Source organism: Antrostomus carolinensis, unplaced genomic scaffold (assembly GCF_000700745.2).
Source record: "Antrostomus carolinensis isolate BGI_N321 unplaced genomic scaffold, ASM70074v2 scaffold939, whole genome shotgun sequence".
NCBI lineage: Eukaryota > Metazoa > Chordata > Aves > Caprimulgiformes > Caprimulgidae > Antrostomus > Antrostomus carolinensis.
The window spans coordinates 1-16,667 of record NW_010340395.1 but is presented as its reverse complement, the minus strand read 5'-3'; the positions used below and the strand labels follow the sequence as shown (position 1 = coordinate 16,667).

Here is a 16,667-nt window from a genome sequence, read left to right as displayed (position 1 = left end):
GGGTCAAAAATTGAGCAGTGACCTGAAGAATTTTAAGTTGCACAGTAGCAGCAAGTGATACATCCCCCCATTTGACATTCAGTGTCTGCAGATTAATCCTGATTTAGATCATGCTTAAATGGTGCAATCTAATAGAACCCTGGAGTTTAGAGTAGCTACCCCTCTGTCCGTGGCATACTGAGCTGTAAGAATATAGCCACCTATAAATCTGAATTTAGGTACAGGCATTGAGATGCAATAAACACCTGTGGGATGGGAGAGGGCAGTTTAGTGCTGTATGTTTATTAGTGGTTTATCAGTAAAGTTTTCAATTTCACAAATGATCAGTTTTCTACAGCTCCTGAATATTGGCCTTCCAGTTTAGAACTTGGTTAGGCTAAAACAACAGTAATCCAAGGGCAGGATACTTTTGATTTTCACCACTTGTAGTGTAGATAACACTAAAATGGCTTGGGATGATGGAATACATTGGAAACAAAGAGGGTTCAATTCTGGTCCCATTAGTCAATGAGAAAGTTCCCATTTGCTTTTGTGGGCTGTCAGTTGATAAGCAGTGAAAGACGTTTCTCTCCTTGATGATGTTACTTGGAAAATCACTTTGTACTTCCAGACTTGCTGTTGCCTTCTGTGACACTCTAGGGCCATTTTTTTGTGGTGTGCTGTGCATGCCACCAGTATCCCCACCACTGGGTCCGAGTTCATGGGAATTACGAGTGTTTCAGTCTGCCTGTTATCCAGGATGCCCATAGGAAGGTGCAAGATCTAAATTAGGCACCTTTAGCACTTTATGTTTGCAATACAAGAGCTGGGATTCTGTTCAATTGGCGGAGTGTTATTCATCCTAATCCAGGGCAAGTCAGGATAGAGGGGAAAAAAAAACAGCTAGAGCATGAATTTGCAGTTTGCTTTTCTTCCTTTGCAAGTGGCACAGACCAAGCCTGAATGGAAGTTAAGAGGAAGGGGTCTGATGTTTTCCACTGAGAGACCAGGTGTTCTTGTCTTAGTTTGAAAATCTATTTGGGGAAAACCCTTGAATCATCCTTTGCAAGTGGCACAGACCAAGCCTGAATAGAAGTTAAGAGGAAGGGATCTGATGTTTTCCACTGAGAGACCAGGTGTCCTTGTCTTCTCAGTTTGAAAGTCTGTTTGGGGAAAACCCTTGAATCGTCTGTTCTTTATCAGAATTAAAAAAAAAAAGAGAGAATCCTACAAAAAAAAAAAAGAAAAAAAAAAAGAGAGAATCCTACAACAACAACAACAACCAAAAAGTTATTTTGCCTCTAGAGCCTTCATGGGATTGTAACTCAGAGAGGATTTCATGTAATGTGCTGCTTGTTCTCTGTGCCAGGACCTTCACTGCATTCAACAGGACGTCGTTTCAAAACCATTTCCTATCTAATCCTCCTTGTTCCCTTGTTAAAAGACATATGTATTTGATTTTGAACTGTGATTTCCCGTTCAAGCGATCAGTCACTGATCTACCCTCCCTGCTCCTATTCCCTTTTGTTTTTACAGATTCTCTTTTATTTTGATATAGTTTTTACTGTCATTTTCACCATTGAAATTGCTCTGAAGGTAAAGTGCCCATCTTCTCTACCATTACTTGTTCACGAGCTTACTAGTTTTCTGCCACTCTCTGTTGCTAACACACACGCCTGTTTGTTCCTGGGTCACGCTCAGTACCACTAACCCGATTGTGCTTATTTTTCAGATCCTAGGCAATGCAGACTATGTCTTCACTAGTATCTTTACATTAGAAATTATTCTTAAGGTAACCAATCTGAGCAATACACTCGTTTTCTCCTTTCTTTCTTTCTTGCTCTCTATTGCTCTCTTTTTCTTTCTTTCTTTTTTTTTTAACCCCATTACTGTCTCTACACAAAGGATGGTTTATCTTTTGATTTTATCATTTTGCTAGCTGCTTAAAAAGTCTTCTGTAAAATTTTTGGTATTTCAAACTTGTAATTCAGGGCCTATATCAAAACAATGCTTATTAGAGGAATCACAATGAAAGGGTGATCCTGTTGGGGAAAAATAAGAGGGGACCAAGAAAAAAAGGCATCACCCCATAAATTTCCCTCTCTACCCTGGCCCATCTTTCCAAAACAGGATTTGTTCACTCTGCAAGAAACCCTGAGCACATACACCTCCTCTTACACATGCTACAACCCAAAGAGAAGGTTTCTCTTCTGCACAAGTCATGAGGCCAGGCTAGAAGGCGGCCAGTGACTTCTGTAAGGTTACAGGGTGCACAGACAAGTAGGAGACAGGGAGTGCAGTGCAGAAGCTTAATTTTTAGGTGTGGAGAGGTAACCAAGAGTACAAATTACTGAAACACCAAGGACTGTAGCTACAAATGAGAATTGCTGCATTGCCTGTATGAAACCTGGCTCCCCGTTTCCCAGGAACATGCTCTATACCAAGGGAAATGTGCAGGAGAATGGTTTAGCTTAGAAGAAAATAAAAATAGGCTGCCTTGTTCTTAACTCTAATTTTCCCAAATTGGTAGGCTAATAATTTAAATAACAGTAATTGAGCAAAGTTCTGGCTTTCTAAATGCTAGGTTCACTTGGCAGCTTGGTTTTTTTCTCAGCAAGCTAGTTCTAAGTGCTGGCAGACAGTGCCTTAGAGCTGCTCAAATCTTACAGCTCAAGACCCAAATAACAGTATCCATGCTGGAGGCTGGCAAGCAGGGTGGCCCCTGCATATTTTTGTAGAGATGTTCTTTTTGATATGACTTACAATCACTAAAGCCATAGCGTTCTCCAAAGAGGTGTATGTGTTACGCTTGTGTGCAGTGCACGTCTGCATTTACACAATAAGTCTGAACATGCACACACCAAATCAAAAAAGGAACATTTAAAAACAAAACCATCGTTCAAGGCACCTGTTTGAACTTCCAGTTACTAATTCTGCTCCCACTGGAGCAAATGGTAACACACTTAATGACTTCGGTGAAAGCAGAACCGAACCCAAGCCATTGGTGTATTGCTCTCTTTGCATCAGGGGAGTGTACCACGTAGTACCTGAGCCTTCCCCATGTCCTGATAACTTCAGTGGCTTTATATCAACACCCCAGATATTCTCTGGGTTCAAGTAGAAGAGGAGTGCAAGGACTACAAAAGTTTAAGAAATTCTTCTCTTCTTACCCTGTCAGTTCCTGCCTCACAGGTTGCTCGGTTTCTCAGAGCATGTTTCTCTGCTGCCTTGCATTGAGCAGAATGTTTTTGCCTAACAGCAAAGTTACTGTAAATGGTAAGAAACAAAAGAATAAATGGCCATAGAATGTTCAAGGCTGTAAAGAAACAAGCTTCATCTGCCCTCATGTTGCTGATGACACCTACAAGCCTCACATTGACATGGTAGAGTCTAGTGAGTGTTAGCAAGGTGACCAACAGGTTGGGTTTTTTTAATTGGTGCCCTAAAAGCTTGTTCCATGCCCCAGATGGGAGGCAGACATAGATAGACACTCTTTGAGAGTCTCTTCTGAGATAACAAAATCTCTCAACAAGCTTGAGAGAACCACAGTTTGTATTGAACTTAAACTCAGCAGAGCTTCCCCTCCTGATTTCAATGGTGTCTCCTTTCTTTCAAGATTGCCATACAAAATCTAACCAGTAAAGGGCATCTTTACCACCTTTGTTATGGCAAGAACCCCTTTCCCAATTGAATGTGTCTATAAGTATAAATTCTATGCCAAGACCAGAGTTTATACTTCCTTCCCTTCTAAGTTCTGTCTGACTGATTTATAGTCAGTTCCCTGACGTCATGGATGTTTGGTGAAAAAAAATTAATCTGATATACCATGTGCCCTTCCACCCTCCTCTGGATAAAGTTGTCACAGGTAGGCATGGCTGGAAAACCACTAGCAGGGATGCCATCCTCAGCTGCTAGCAGGAGCCACAAAAACTCCAGTTTTGAATTTCCAGTTGACACTTCTCAGCTGGGAGTCTGGCTAGAGCTTGTCATTGAGGAACAGTCTCATGGTGTCTGCTCCAAGTTACTTTAGACATCTAACTTAGAGGAGATCCAAAGGACCAAATTTAGAAGCCTGTGTTCCTAACCCAGGTAATGGAGGGAGATTAGCAGTTGTGGGGATGGGGATTCTTCAAAGCAGCTACATTAGATCACTCACGAGCCTAAGGTAGGTGGTACAAATACCCCCATCACCTCACCCTCTTTAACCATTCCAGACTCATTTAGTCACGTTCTGTAACTAAGCTCAGTCTAAAATTCAAATTCTGAGCTCAGAAGTGTTTAGGTCTGACATTGTGGCTGAGAACCAGTTCTGTTTAAACTGTCACTTAATCCAGTTCTGGAACTGTGACATTCTCCCCAACACCAGCAGGTATTCGGTACCCCTTCATACCCAGATGGGGCAGAGAGTCCCTTGTAAAATATGTAAAAATCTTTCCTTTCCTCTACTGGGTGATGTTCATGATTTACCTCCACAAATAAACCACTCTGTTCTGAGGAATTTTTCCTTGGGCTTTTTAAGGAAAACCAAGGGGAAAATGCAATTGCTTCTAGAATAAAAATGAAGGAAGCTGGATAAGGGTCAGAAAAGAGATATAGGATTGAGCTGAACAGAAGGAGCAAACCGAAGAGAGCAGGAATTCTTCCTGTTGCTTCAGTTCAGCTCTAAACCATCAAAGCCCTGAGCGATTCTGTTTTTTCTCTATGGAGGGAAGAGAACTCAACTGTCCACTACAGCTGGTCTAAGCATTGAAAAACATTACATAAGAGCCCTTTTTATTTTAGATTTTTAAAATTCAATTTAGCTTAAAAGGCCTTTAAATAATATGAGCATCTTACTGACGAGTGTCCTCTGCCATTGAAGGAGAAGGGAAAAGAATATAATTGCAAAGAGTTATATATACAGATACTATATATATATATAGTATCAGTTTTTGCAAGCAGTTATTGTGCTGCTTTGCTGCTTCTGAATATTACATACTCTATGCACTCAAAGGGCCTCTTTTCCTCACTGAGCTTAGTATTGGCTTTCCCTAGTTAAGTCTTTCACAGTTACCTTACTGTCCTCTTCACTCTTTTCTTTCAATGGGGACTCAACTTCTCCTTTGGGGTCTGGGGGTAAATTGCCTGCTGTGTTCAAAATACTGCCCCTTCCCCCAGTTATATATTCTGAGCACAACCAGATGGGTTTGGTTTCTGAACAGATGCTAATGGCAAAGTGTGTTTGTGTCTTCATGTGCCTTCCTGCAGATGACTGCATACGGGGCTTTCCTCCATAAGGGCTCCTTCTGCAGAAACTATTTCAACATCTTGGACCTTCTGGTGGTCAGCGTTTCTCTCATCTCTTTTGGGATCCAGTGAGTGAGCTATTTCCAACTGGCTGGTTTTTTGGGATCATAGGGGTTGGGAGGTGATACCACTGCTTATTGTCTTATCAGGGTGAGATTTCTCTCATGAGGTTGGAAGTGTTTTTCTCAGATGATTCAAGACCACTAAAATCCATCCTCAGGAGGGAAGGTAATAATTGGAAAATGCTACACTAGTGACCTCTTCTGGGAGGATCTTCCAGAAGGAGCAAATGAGAACAAGAAACTTGGTCCATTGGGAAACATGACACTTAGCTTTGTTTCAAGATCCCTGGTTCTTTGTGTCAGTTCAGGACAGTTAAGTGGTGTATTGTTTCCTCCTAGAGCTCTCATAGCCTCTTTGAGGTGCTAATGTTTTGCTACTTCCTAAGATGTGGGTTTTGGTCAATGGAAGACGGTCAAGCACTTGATGAGCTGCATGAGTGGAGTACTGTGGCAGTCACAGTTGATCCTGCTTCTGCTGTGCCACTTGCTGTTGGTTGATCTGTTAATTTACTTAATAAGTTTACAGATTTACTTGGCTATGTGGAAGTTTATGTCAGATAGGGAGTTTCCTAAGTAATATCGCATCTGTTAAGAAATAAGCTTCCATTTGTTACCATTACAAGTTAGCAGCTCACGTGCATGATGTTCTAGAGCTAAGTCAAGCAGAAGGATTTGTCAGGTCCGTTGGGCCTTCAGTCAAAGAATTGAGAATGGCACAGTGCTTGTTTTGACCTGCTGTTTCATTCTTACAGACCTAACGAGGCCCTTAACATGTTAGCAAAAAAAACCTGTTCCCAAAATCACTAGGAGGGCCTGATGTCATACAACATGGAGAAGATTCTCAGCCAGGGTTTTAGTCTTGGAAGATGCAGAGAGCTTTGTTGTAGTAGATAGTTGTGTTTAGTACTCGAAATGAAGTACTTAAGTCATCCTAATCAATTGAGTGGGAGTTTCCACATCCTTAAATTTATGTACACGATGAATTTGTGGGATCAGAGGCCAAACACACTGCAGGATCAAACTCCAGGTGGATGGTGTACCTTTAATGCTGGAGTCATCTGGAGTTTCTGCTCTTCTATGAATATTTCAGCAGAGTGCTTCTATGAGCCTTATCTGAAAAATGTCTTGTGATGACTACATCTTGGCACAATTTCCATTAGATATCTACAGAGTATTTGGCAGCTTGCCCTGCTTCAAAAACTACCTTACCCATGTTCTATTCCCTTCATTAATACAACAGAGATGTGAAAGCCAGGAGAATGGATACTGAGCCTGTCCAGAGCAGGAAGCTAGACCTATGAAGATAACATCAGAGAGTAGTTTCTTTACCCCTGATGTGCTGTAGTAAGGAGTTGACTCTCTAACTGTCCTAAGCAGTCTAAAGCTATGTAGGATTTCGAACAAGGAGTGGGTGAAATCCATCTGCCCTCGCAGGACACCCCCTATATTGCTGTATCTCTCAAACCTTCCAATACTTTCTTTCAGGTCTAGTGCCATCAATGTGGTGAAGATCCTGCGTGTTCTGCGAGTGCTTAGACCACTGAGGGCCATCAACAGAGCCAAAGGACTAAAGGTTAGAACAGTCCCAATGTATTCTGTAAACCATAAATTCAAGTTATTCCAAGCTACAAGGACTTTTGCAATGAATCAAGTAGTGTTTCAGCAGAATCACAGAATGGTTGGGGTTGGAAGGGACCAAGTTTGTCTTGTCTGACAGCCCTGCTCAAGCAGGGCCACCAAAAGCAGGTTGCCCAGAACCATGCCCAGATGGCTTTTGAATATCTCCAAGGAGGGAGACAGCACAACCTCTCTGGGCAACCTGTTCCAATGCTCAGTCACCCTCAGTAAAAAACTGTTACCCAGTGTCCAGATGAACCTCCTGTGTTTCTGTTTGTGCCCATTGCCTCTTGTCCTGTCGGTGGGCACCACTGAAAAGAGCCTGGCTCTGTCTTCTTTGAACCCTCCCTTCTGGTATTTATATACACTGACAAGACTCCCTCAAGCCTTCTCATCTCTAAACAGTCCCAGCTCTCTCAGCCTTTCCTCAGGAGAGGGATGCTCCAGTCCCTTTATCATCTTTGTGGCCCTTAGCTGAACTCCCTCCAGTACCTCCATGTCTCTCTTGTACTGAGGAGCCCAGAACTGGACCCAGTACTCCAGATGTGGCCTCACCAGTGCTGAGTAGAGGAGAAGGATCATCTCCCCCAACCTACTGGCAACACTTTGCCTATTGCAGCCCAGGATACCATTTGCCTTCTTTGCAGTGAGGGCTCTTGTTCAACTTGGTGTCTGCTATGATCCCCAGGTCCTTCTCTGCCAAGCTGCTTTCCAACTGGGTGGCCCAGCATCACCACTAAGGTTAAATGATGTGGTTTTCTAGGATGGACTTACAAGCCTATTAGATAAACTCCTTCCAGTGGGATGGTGGGTGCCCAACTATGTAAGTCAGTGCTACTGAAAGTTTCAAAGAGCAGAGCTCTGGTATTTCCCTATCCCTTTCTGCCTGCTTCTAAGAGTACAGTGGGGAACTTAATCAGCTGGTCTTCTCTCCTCTTTCCTGAGACACTACTTAATGGGCAATAGTTAAATGAAATTATTTTATTTGTATTGTTAGCCTTGGGCTTCTCCCTTAGCCAGAGCAGCTCAGAACAATCCTGCAAGTTACTTTTGTTCCTACCTTCCTTTTGCAGCATGTGGTCCAGTGCGTGTTTGTCGCCATCCGAACCATTGGAAACATTGTGATTGTCACCACTTTGCTGCAGTTCATGTTTGCCTGCATTGGAGTTCAGTTGTTTAAGGTAAAACCACTCGGCCCACTCATTCATTCATCCATTACACTGAGCTGTATTCTGGGGTGGGAAGAAAAATAGTATGAAGAACCCTGAGGAAGGGGAGATGAAGTCTTCTCAGTGAAAGACAAAACATTTGGGACACTGATAGTGTTACCTGGGCTCCTGCTACCAGGAGTTCCCCAAAACTGGACCAAGCATATTCAAAACTTTTACCCTTCAGCTGTAATCATAAGAAATCAACAGTAAAATCAGTAACATTCTTCTTCCCTAAACAGCTTGTGGCGTGACTTAGTGCCAGGGAAGTGAAGGGGGATGTCCTACAGGACTGGTACTTGCGGGCTGTCTATCCTCTTGTAGATAAAAGGGCATGCCAGATAATCACAGGAGGTTATTCATTCACTTCTTTCTATCTGCTTTTTATTTCTTTGCCCTTCACCACCCTTCTGACAACCAGTGTCCTGCAGCACGCAGTGGTCATGCACCTCAAGAGATATACATAAAAGTACGGTGCAAGCAGATGAAAGCCTGTGCTCTGGATTACCCAGATGAAGGCAACTATCGATCCAGTTTGCTCACATCTACCTGCAAAAGAGCATGTAAACATACTCATAGTTGGTTAAGCAAGGAGTAAATGTTGTCTTCTTGCTCCATGATCTGCCCCAACTAACCCTTGCATTGTCAGGAAAGGAAGCTTCATTCCTCTTTCTTCCTTTTCAAGGGCAAGCTGTACAGCTGCACTGATAGCTCCAAGCAGACAGCAGCAGAATGCAGGTGAGTCTGACCTTTCCCAGTTAACACCCTTCCCAGGCCACCCATGCTCAGGGCCTCATACTGGAATGTTCTATCATCCACAGAGGATATTACATTACATACAAGGACGGTGAGGTCAACCAACCGATGATACAGCCCCGGAGCTGGGAGAACAGCAAGTTTGACTTCGACAACGTCTTGACTGCCATGATGGCTCTCTTCACTGTCTCAACCTTTGAGGGCTGGCCAGAGTGAGTACTTCTTGGGCCAGAGCAACACTAGTAATGTCTTCATTCATTTCAAAAGAGAAAATTCAAATGCAGAGCATAGTCTTTCCCATTTGAAGTATTTAAAGAAGCCTAAAGCATTAAATGTAGCGATAGTACCAGCAGGTATTGTAGTGTTAAGTACTTTGTAAATTCCTCATGGCCCACAGGAATTGCTGTTCCTGTACGTGCAAACTGTGCACAGCTCAGCTCTTAAAAAATGATTGCCAGTAGTAGCAGTGATAGCAATATTTGAAAAAATGATTGCCAGTAGTAGCAGTGATAGCAATATTTGTTACAAATATTATATATATATAAATGGATATAAAATGCCTGTCAGGCACTTGCTGGTATTGCTTGGTGTTGCACGTTTCCCAATGGAGCCATCAGGGCAATATGAAACAAGGCAGTGCTATCTCTGCAGTACAGGCAGACGTGGGTTGTCTTACCAGGCTGTGCTCTCTGTGCCACAGGGGCTCTCACAGCTCCACTCTGTCCGAGTGACACGGGCATGCAGGCTATCAGGAGGCTGACCCTGAACTGTGTCACTAGGTGATGCCAACAGCAGTGTTAATAAATGTTAAAAGTGCTGAGATCCCCCTTTCTCACAAAACTCAGTTCCCAACAACACAGATTCTCTGTTAACTGTCTTCTGTTAACTGAAGGGCATGCTTTTGTTTAAAATTTTAATTGTTCAACTGTGAAAATATTTCACCCCTGAATGGGTTCAAATGTATAAAGTTAGTAAGAGCCATGTTTTCTCTTTTACAAGAGTTTACACTCGGTTCACAGCAGGGCTGCACATCTGTGAGTGAAGTAATTTTGATAGAAGTAGAAGAAAATCACAAAGTTAAACTTCATAACATCACCTGTAAGGCCTCAAGGCAGTTGCAGATTTTCTCTGCATCGGGCTCCTGTTTGCTTTCAGGTTGCTGTATAGGTCCATTGATTCCCACATGGAGGATGTGGGACCCATCTATAATCACAGGGTTGAGATCTCCATCTTCTTTATTATCTACATCATCATCATTGCTTTCTTCATGATGAACATCTTCGTTGGTTTCGTCATCGTCACATTTCAGGAACAAGGAGAACAAGAGTACAAGAACTGTGAGCTGGACAAAAACCAGGTAATTTACAACAACTTGTTGCCACTAAAGGTAGAAAATACATTGAGAATAAGTATTTAAGAGAGAAATACGCACAGAGAAGAACATGTGAAGACGGCCAACAAGATAAAACACTAAGCTGGATTCACTGCCACCTTTCAGGAGTCAGGTGAAAAAAAATCTTGCTGTAAGATTTGCTCAAGGGACAACATTTACTTAAAAATGTGTTCTGTACCATTTGGTTCACTGAGATTAGATGAGTATGACAACATTGTCTGGACAAAGTGAATGTGTATGGAACTGTGGTAGTTTTAGCCTGGCTGGCAGCCAAACACCAAACAGGCACTCGTTCACCCTTCCCTGATGGGATGGGGTAGAGAATCAAAGGCTAAAAGTGTGAAAACTTGTGGGTTGAGAGAAAAACAGTTTAATAATTGAAATAAACTGATAATTTAAAATAATAATGGTAATAACAGTAATAATAGAATATACAAATGAGTGATGCCCAGTGCAATTGCTCGCTACCCGCCAACCAATGCCCAGCCTGTCCCCAGATAGTGATCCCAGATCAGAGGCAATCTGGAAATCAGAACTGCAGTCCCAGAAGAGAGCCCAAGCAATCTGAGAGAATCCCCTAGCTTTCTGGTCAGCCCTCATTTATATAGTGAACATTAAGTTATATGATATGGAATATCCCATTGGCATACGCAAATGCCAGTTTGGTTTTGCTAATTACTGAGTCCTTTGCACCTGCAGACTAGCAAAACATGGAGAAGTTGGAATTGTCCTTTGTCGTCCCGTAACAACTAAAAACATGAGTATGTTATCAACATTCTTCTCCTAACAAATGCCATACTGAAACCAAAACACAGGGCTGTTCTAGCTGCTAAGAAGAAAATTAGCTCTGTCCTAGCAAAACCAGGACAGGAATTCTTCAACAGGTAGAATATACACAGTCAGATTTTGACCTAAAAGAAATCTTCTACCAAGCACTTTCATTTCAGTAAAGAACTTGAAACATGTTATATTTTGCTTACATTTGGGAGGTAGCTGATGAACCCTGTATTTTGGTTTTGATTTTTAAATCTCCCCTGCCTCCTTCACAGCGCCAGTGTGTAGAATATGCCCTGAAGGCCCGACCCCTGCGGAGATACATCCCTAAAAACCAATACCAGTACAAAGTTTGGTACGTGGTCAACTCCACCTATTTTGAATACCTGATGTTCGTTTTGCTGAACACCATCTGCCTGGCCATGCAAGTAAGTAAACAAGCAGAAAACTTTACAGGTGATGAATTATTAGATTTGGTTGGGGAAAATATAGACATGGCTGAGGTTGAGACTTACTTTCACCTTCACACCATGGCTTGAGGGAAAGGGGCAGGGATGTAATAAAAACCATTGTACCATGTTCACTCCTGATGACATTTAGTTAAAATGAGGGATGTGCCTCTCCTCCTTTTGCTGCTAGTATCCTTCTCTTCCTCCTAATATCTTGACACTTTCAATAATTCTGTTTTAACTCCTTAAAAACAAACAAGGAAAAAAAACCCCTAAGTTACATCACAGACCAATTCAGTGGCCACTATAACAAATTACTTCACAGTTCTCTTCCTCCTAATATCTTGACACTTTCAACAATTCTGGTTTAACTCCTTAAAAATAAACAAATAAATAAAAAAAATAACAGTTACATCAAAGACCAATTCAGTGGCCACTATAAAAAATTACTTCACAATTCTGACTTGTCTTCTGTGAAATGCAGGAATAAGCCTGAAACTGCCACTCACCTGAGATTTGAATTTAAGATTTTGGGCTTTTCTGTGTTGAAAAGTAGAGAGCAAAGATTTTAGCAAACAAAGCAATTAAGGAAACTGGACAAGAGAGAAGGAAGGCCCTGGTGTCTCCTTTATTCTGTGTTAAGAACCATAGAAACTGTCTAGACAGAACCTCTAGAGGCCATATTGTCTGTCCCATCACTGAAAGGCTGGATCAGCTCCACCTAAAGCATTCCTTGATAGGTGTTTGCTTCACTTGCTTGACTATTGATGCAACGGATTGCCTTACTGCCCACTATGCTGTGCATTCATTTTCCTTACTGTGCAAAGATTTTTCCAAACATCTAATATGAGTCCACCAAAGGAATATTTGCAGCTGGATCTACGAGAATAGCAAATAGAGATGGTAGATTACCACATGCAGGGCAAGTGGAACAGCAGTAAAGGAGAAGGAGTCAAAACCTTTACTAAGTAGCCAGCTTACAAGGAAGAAATCTTAAGTTCCTTTCAATCAAACTGTTCTATATGATCCCCCAAGTCTGTACTTTCCTGGCTTGTTCCTTCCAGTCTCTTTCTGCCCAAGGTCTCTCTTACCTCCCTTCCGTTTTCATTAAGTCCCAGACTCCACCTGCTAAGCCTGTCTCCACACTCTCAGTCTCTTTGGCCACTCAAGCCCTATTCTTGTCTACACTCTGTCTGTTTAAGAGCTAGTTTGCCCATCAAACTCCTTCCTGAAACCCATCCTTCCTCTTCACCCAGTCATTCTCTGAACTCCCTTCCCTGCTCTGTGGCCCAGACAGTCCAGATTCCCACTCTGCAACCAGTCCTTCCCTTCTCCTCACTACCAGTCCTTTCCTTCTCCTCACTACACAGACTCCCAGTTGCAGGTGCCCCTTCCATGGACCTCCTTTCTGATCTCTCTCTGTCCTTTCCATTTGATTGTCTGCTGAACTTTTTTCCCTTCTCTAGTTGGTCTCTTACTGTGAGTCCATCTCCATGCACTTCTACACCAAATTCCCTTTTGACCTTAGCATCCCACCACCACATTTTCCGCTGGATCAATCCCAGTTTGCCCCACTCCCAGCCTCCCCTCAGAACTTTCCTATCACTCACCAACAGTCTAAGTCTATATTCACAGTTTTCACCTTCTTTCCTCTCACTGCCTCCAGTCCAATCTCACCAGATTTCTTGACCCACCCCTAGTTTTTCTTCATCTTGTCTAGCTCTTTCCCATTTCCATTGAAAAGGCTCCATCTGTTGTCTTGCCTAAGGGACCAACAAAGCAGTGAGGCAGCATGAGCACAAGAAAGTGCTCTGCTCTCAGCTGAAGCATCTACTGCCCTCCTGTCAGAGGGAATAGACAGGGACTATTGTGTTCAGCCTGAAGCTCTGAAGTATGCTCAGTTGCTGTGACAATGGCAGGCCCAGGGCAGGTAGAGCTAGAAGGTGTGAGATGTTTGTGAGCCCATAGGCAGCACAGCATCTCTGGAGATTCTAGGAAGTCTATGTCCATCTTGAGAAAAGTACAGTTTTTCAAAGGCTTGTACTGTGGCCAGATTAGGGTCAAACAATATAAGGGACAGCAAAAACAAAAGCCACATTCCAGTAAAATTCCAAGTTTTTAAGCAGAGTCCTGTAAGTACTAAAATATTTCAAGGAAAATGTTACAAGAAATTCTGAAAAGACCTCAACAATATCTTTTTCCCTGGCCTGGCTTTCAGCTGTAGCTGAGTTGTTTTAACTGAAACTCCTTTAAATAATTTATTTAGCCTGAGCCAATGCAGAATATGAAAATTCATCCCAACTGGTTCAAGTTTGTCAAAGTTAAGCAATTACAAATGGGGTCCTGTAACATGAAGATGACCTTACAATCAGGCAGTGCAATCAGTCTCAAGTATAATGACCTGGAAATAGGGCTATGAAGAGTGAAAGTGGCAACATTTGCAGAAGACACTTTTTGAAGTAATCGATAGAAGACAGAGAGTAACTTGGTAAGATCTTAACAAAGTTAAGTGAACAGGCAGCATGATTGCAAATTTGATTCAGAGTTGACAAATGCAAGATAATGCATATTGGAAAGATATGATTTGGGCTGCTCGTGTACTTTGCAGAATCCTGAATTAAGTGTAATTACCTGGGGAATGGGTCGGTATCATTCTGAACAGCTCAGTGAAACCCCTGCTCCCTGTGCAGTAGTAGCAATCAAACAAAAAAGTAATCCAAGTGATGGGGAAGGGTGAGATAACAAACACAATTGCAGATTGTCTTGTACCACTATGCAAATTTATAACGAAGCCTCAATGGGAATGATGAGTGTGATTTTGGTAAACCCAACTCACAGATTTTAATTTCTGGGGTTTTTTTAATAAGATAGGCGATCGAGAGCCGAATGGCCAAAGTGGCTAGAGGTATGGAAATGCTTATGTGTGAAGGGAGATGGGAATTCTAAACTGGGAAAAAAAACACACAAAAAAAAAAGTGAGAATGGTGGGGTTTGCTTTAGAGAACCTCGTCGTGAAGGGAGATGAGCAGGGACCCTGTGGATTCCTAGCTGGCTCCTACGTCCGTTCCTCACGCTGCTGCTGGGACGCTATTTTTCAGCACTACGGTCAGAGCTGCATGTTCAAGGAAGCCATGAATATCCTCAACATGCTCTTCACTGGCCTCTTCACTGTTGAGATGGTCCTGAAATTAATCGCCTTCAAACCCAAGGTAGGTGCTCTAGGTGGAGAGTTTCCTGGCCTCTTGTGTGTGTGTGTGCATGTGTGCGGGGCAGCTGTGAGGAGAAGGAGGAGGTGAAATTTACTGATCTGTTACCCCATCAAGAACTGAGCTGGACAGTTGCTCTCTGGATTGGAGTCTCACATATATTTAATAACTTTTTCACTGGAGAGTAGACGCACTTAAAAAAAAAAAGACAACACCTGCTACTAGAGAAGGTTCCTAGTTCTCTGTTTTCATTAAGTTATAGAAGTGACACTATGTTAAGGCTATAACATGCTTTCCATTCTGAATGTTATTCTAATGCTCTCTCTGACTTTCCTTAAATAAATTATAAATAGCATCCCATGATTAGTCTCCTGGCCCAAGTGAAGTTAATCAAGCATGACTCGTTTTGAGTTATGAGCTTTGGAAAAAAATGTTTCTTCTGGGAGGGCTGCATCTCAGTGGTAGTTTGGATTACTTTAGTTCTCAATTTAAGACTTCCATGGATAATATTCAGTAGCCCAGCAGGTCCTGTCTGAAAGTATTGTCCTGTCTACTGGGCCGTGGCATTCTGTTGGTATAGCTGCACCATAGGGTATGATTATAACCTACAAGCTCTTCCAACTTAGTTGGCACAGCTACTGCAGGGCAAGGACAAAGACTCTGACCACACATAATTTAAGATTAGACAAAGCTTTCTTCTTTGGGGTTTAAATTCAGTGGTATGTCATAAGGAATGGAATCTAGATACCTAAAGACAGGTACTTTATGCCATTTCAATGGCACCTTGATCCATGGGATTGTATCTTGAGGGATACCTTGATACATTGGGGTTGGCAAGTACTGTCTGAAGCATCGGTTATGACACTGGTAAAGATAAGAACAACCATGTCTGACAGTCATACTTGTCCTTCATGTTAAACATTTAGGTGATCACTGAAGTTAAGAGCTCCTCCTAGCTCTAACCTAAAACCTTCGTCATCCTTCACTTAGAAACTTTGCTCACCAATTCCACTGAATTTGGTCTTACTTGTTCTTGTTAACTCTGTGTTGACCTTACTCCCACCCAGACTCTCTCCTTCTTCCACACTTTCTAGAACTTCTTCTTAGAAGAGTTGCAATTTCATTTTTTTCCTGAACCAAATATCACTGTCCTTTCTCAGATGTAGTTCCCTTGAAAGTTAGGAGCGTCTTGAACAGTCCTGGTGAAGGACTGATTTTTTATTTTATTTTATTTTTTTTTCCCCTGAGATCTCAAACACTGTCTTGAGAAATTCAGAAGTATCCTCATCTGTTTCAGAAGGGATTGTAATTTTCAGGAGGGAACTGCTTTTCACTTTTGAGATTTTTACCATGTCTATTAGCAAGCAAATCTTCTGGCACTTTATAGAAATATTATGTCCACATTAAATACCCAGAAATGTGTCTCACAGGCTTTGTAATGTTCTTCTGAGTTCATGGTTCTACTTTACAGGTGATTGTTCACTTTGAGAAAGATGAGGTTCTCAGCAGAAGTTGTTTTGAGCTTTTAGAGAAAAAGTTCAACCAGTTCAAATATCGAGGTCCCTTCCAGTCCCTGACATTCTGTGATTCTAACGCTTGCAGAAAGTATGTGAAGGGGGATAGAAAGACAAGGGCTTTCCTGACTAAATATACTGTTACTGTTGGTTGCTGTAGTCAGGAAGTCTCTTTGATACCTGTTGATACCTGTCCTTTTTATTGACCACCTTCTGTGAACAGAGTTTTGCTTTGTTTAGTCTCCAGGGAAGCTATAGAGAAGAGGGATGTGTTAGCAAGAGCAGCTGCTGCTTGTATAGGTAGTGCATGCCAGGCAGGGACAAGGCCAGCCTCTGAGCCCCCGTGTTTCTGTGTGGTGTTTTCTGGAGGAGAGGATCAGTTCTCCTATTTTTTTTCATAGAATAGTGGAATGGTTTGGGTTG

At 42.2% G+C, this 16,667-nt stretch overlaps 1 protein-coding gene across 1 annotated transcript in view; it reads left to right on the top strand.

Annotated features, from left to right (window-relative positions):
- The window catches only part of LOC104531274 (voltage-dependent L-type calcium channel subunit alpha-1C), a gene marked incomplete at its 3' end in the record, with an annotated part of 53,512 nt that extends 37,177 nt beyond the window's left edge, over positions 1 to 16,335 (top strand). The window contains exons 14-24 of the mRNA XM_010176119.1: positions 1,516 to 1,575; positions 1,712 to 1,771; positions 5,227 to 5,333; positions 6,813 to 6,900; positions 8,018 to 8,125; positions 8,838 to 8,890; positions 8,974 to 9,120; positions 10,064 to 10,265; positions 11,351 to 11,503; positions 14,623 to 14,733; positions 16,202 to 16,335. Coding sequence (XP_010174421.1) covers positions 1,516 to 1,575; positions 1,712 to 1,771; positions 5,227 to 5,333; positions 6,813 to 6,900; positions 8,018 to 8,125; positions 8,838 to 8,890; positions 8,974 to 9,120; positions 10,064 to 10,265; positions 11,351 to 11,503; positions 14,623 to 14,733; positions 16,202 to 16,335 — 1,223 coding nt within the window. The remainder of the gene's footprint in view (positions 1 to 1,515; positions 1,576 to 1,711; positions 1,772 to 5,226; positions 5,334 to 6,812; positions 6,901 to 8,017; positions 8,126 to 8,837; positions 8,891 to 8,973; positions 9,121 to 10,063; positions 10,266 to 11,350; positions 11,504 to 14,622; positions 14,734 to 16,201) is intronic.
- Positions 16,336 to 16,667: the final 332 nt, after the last annotated feature.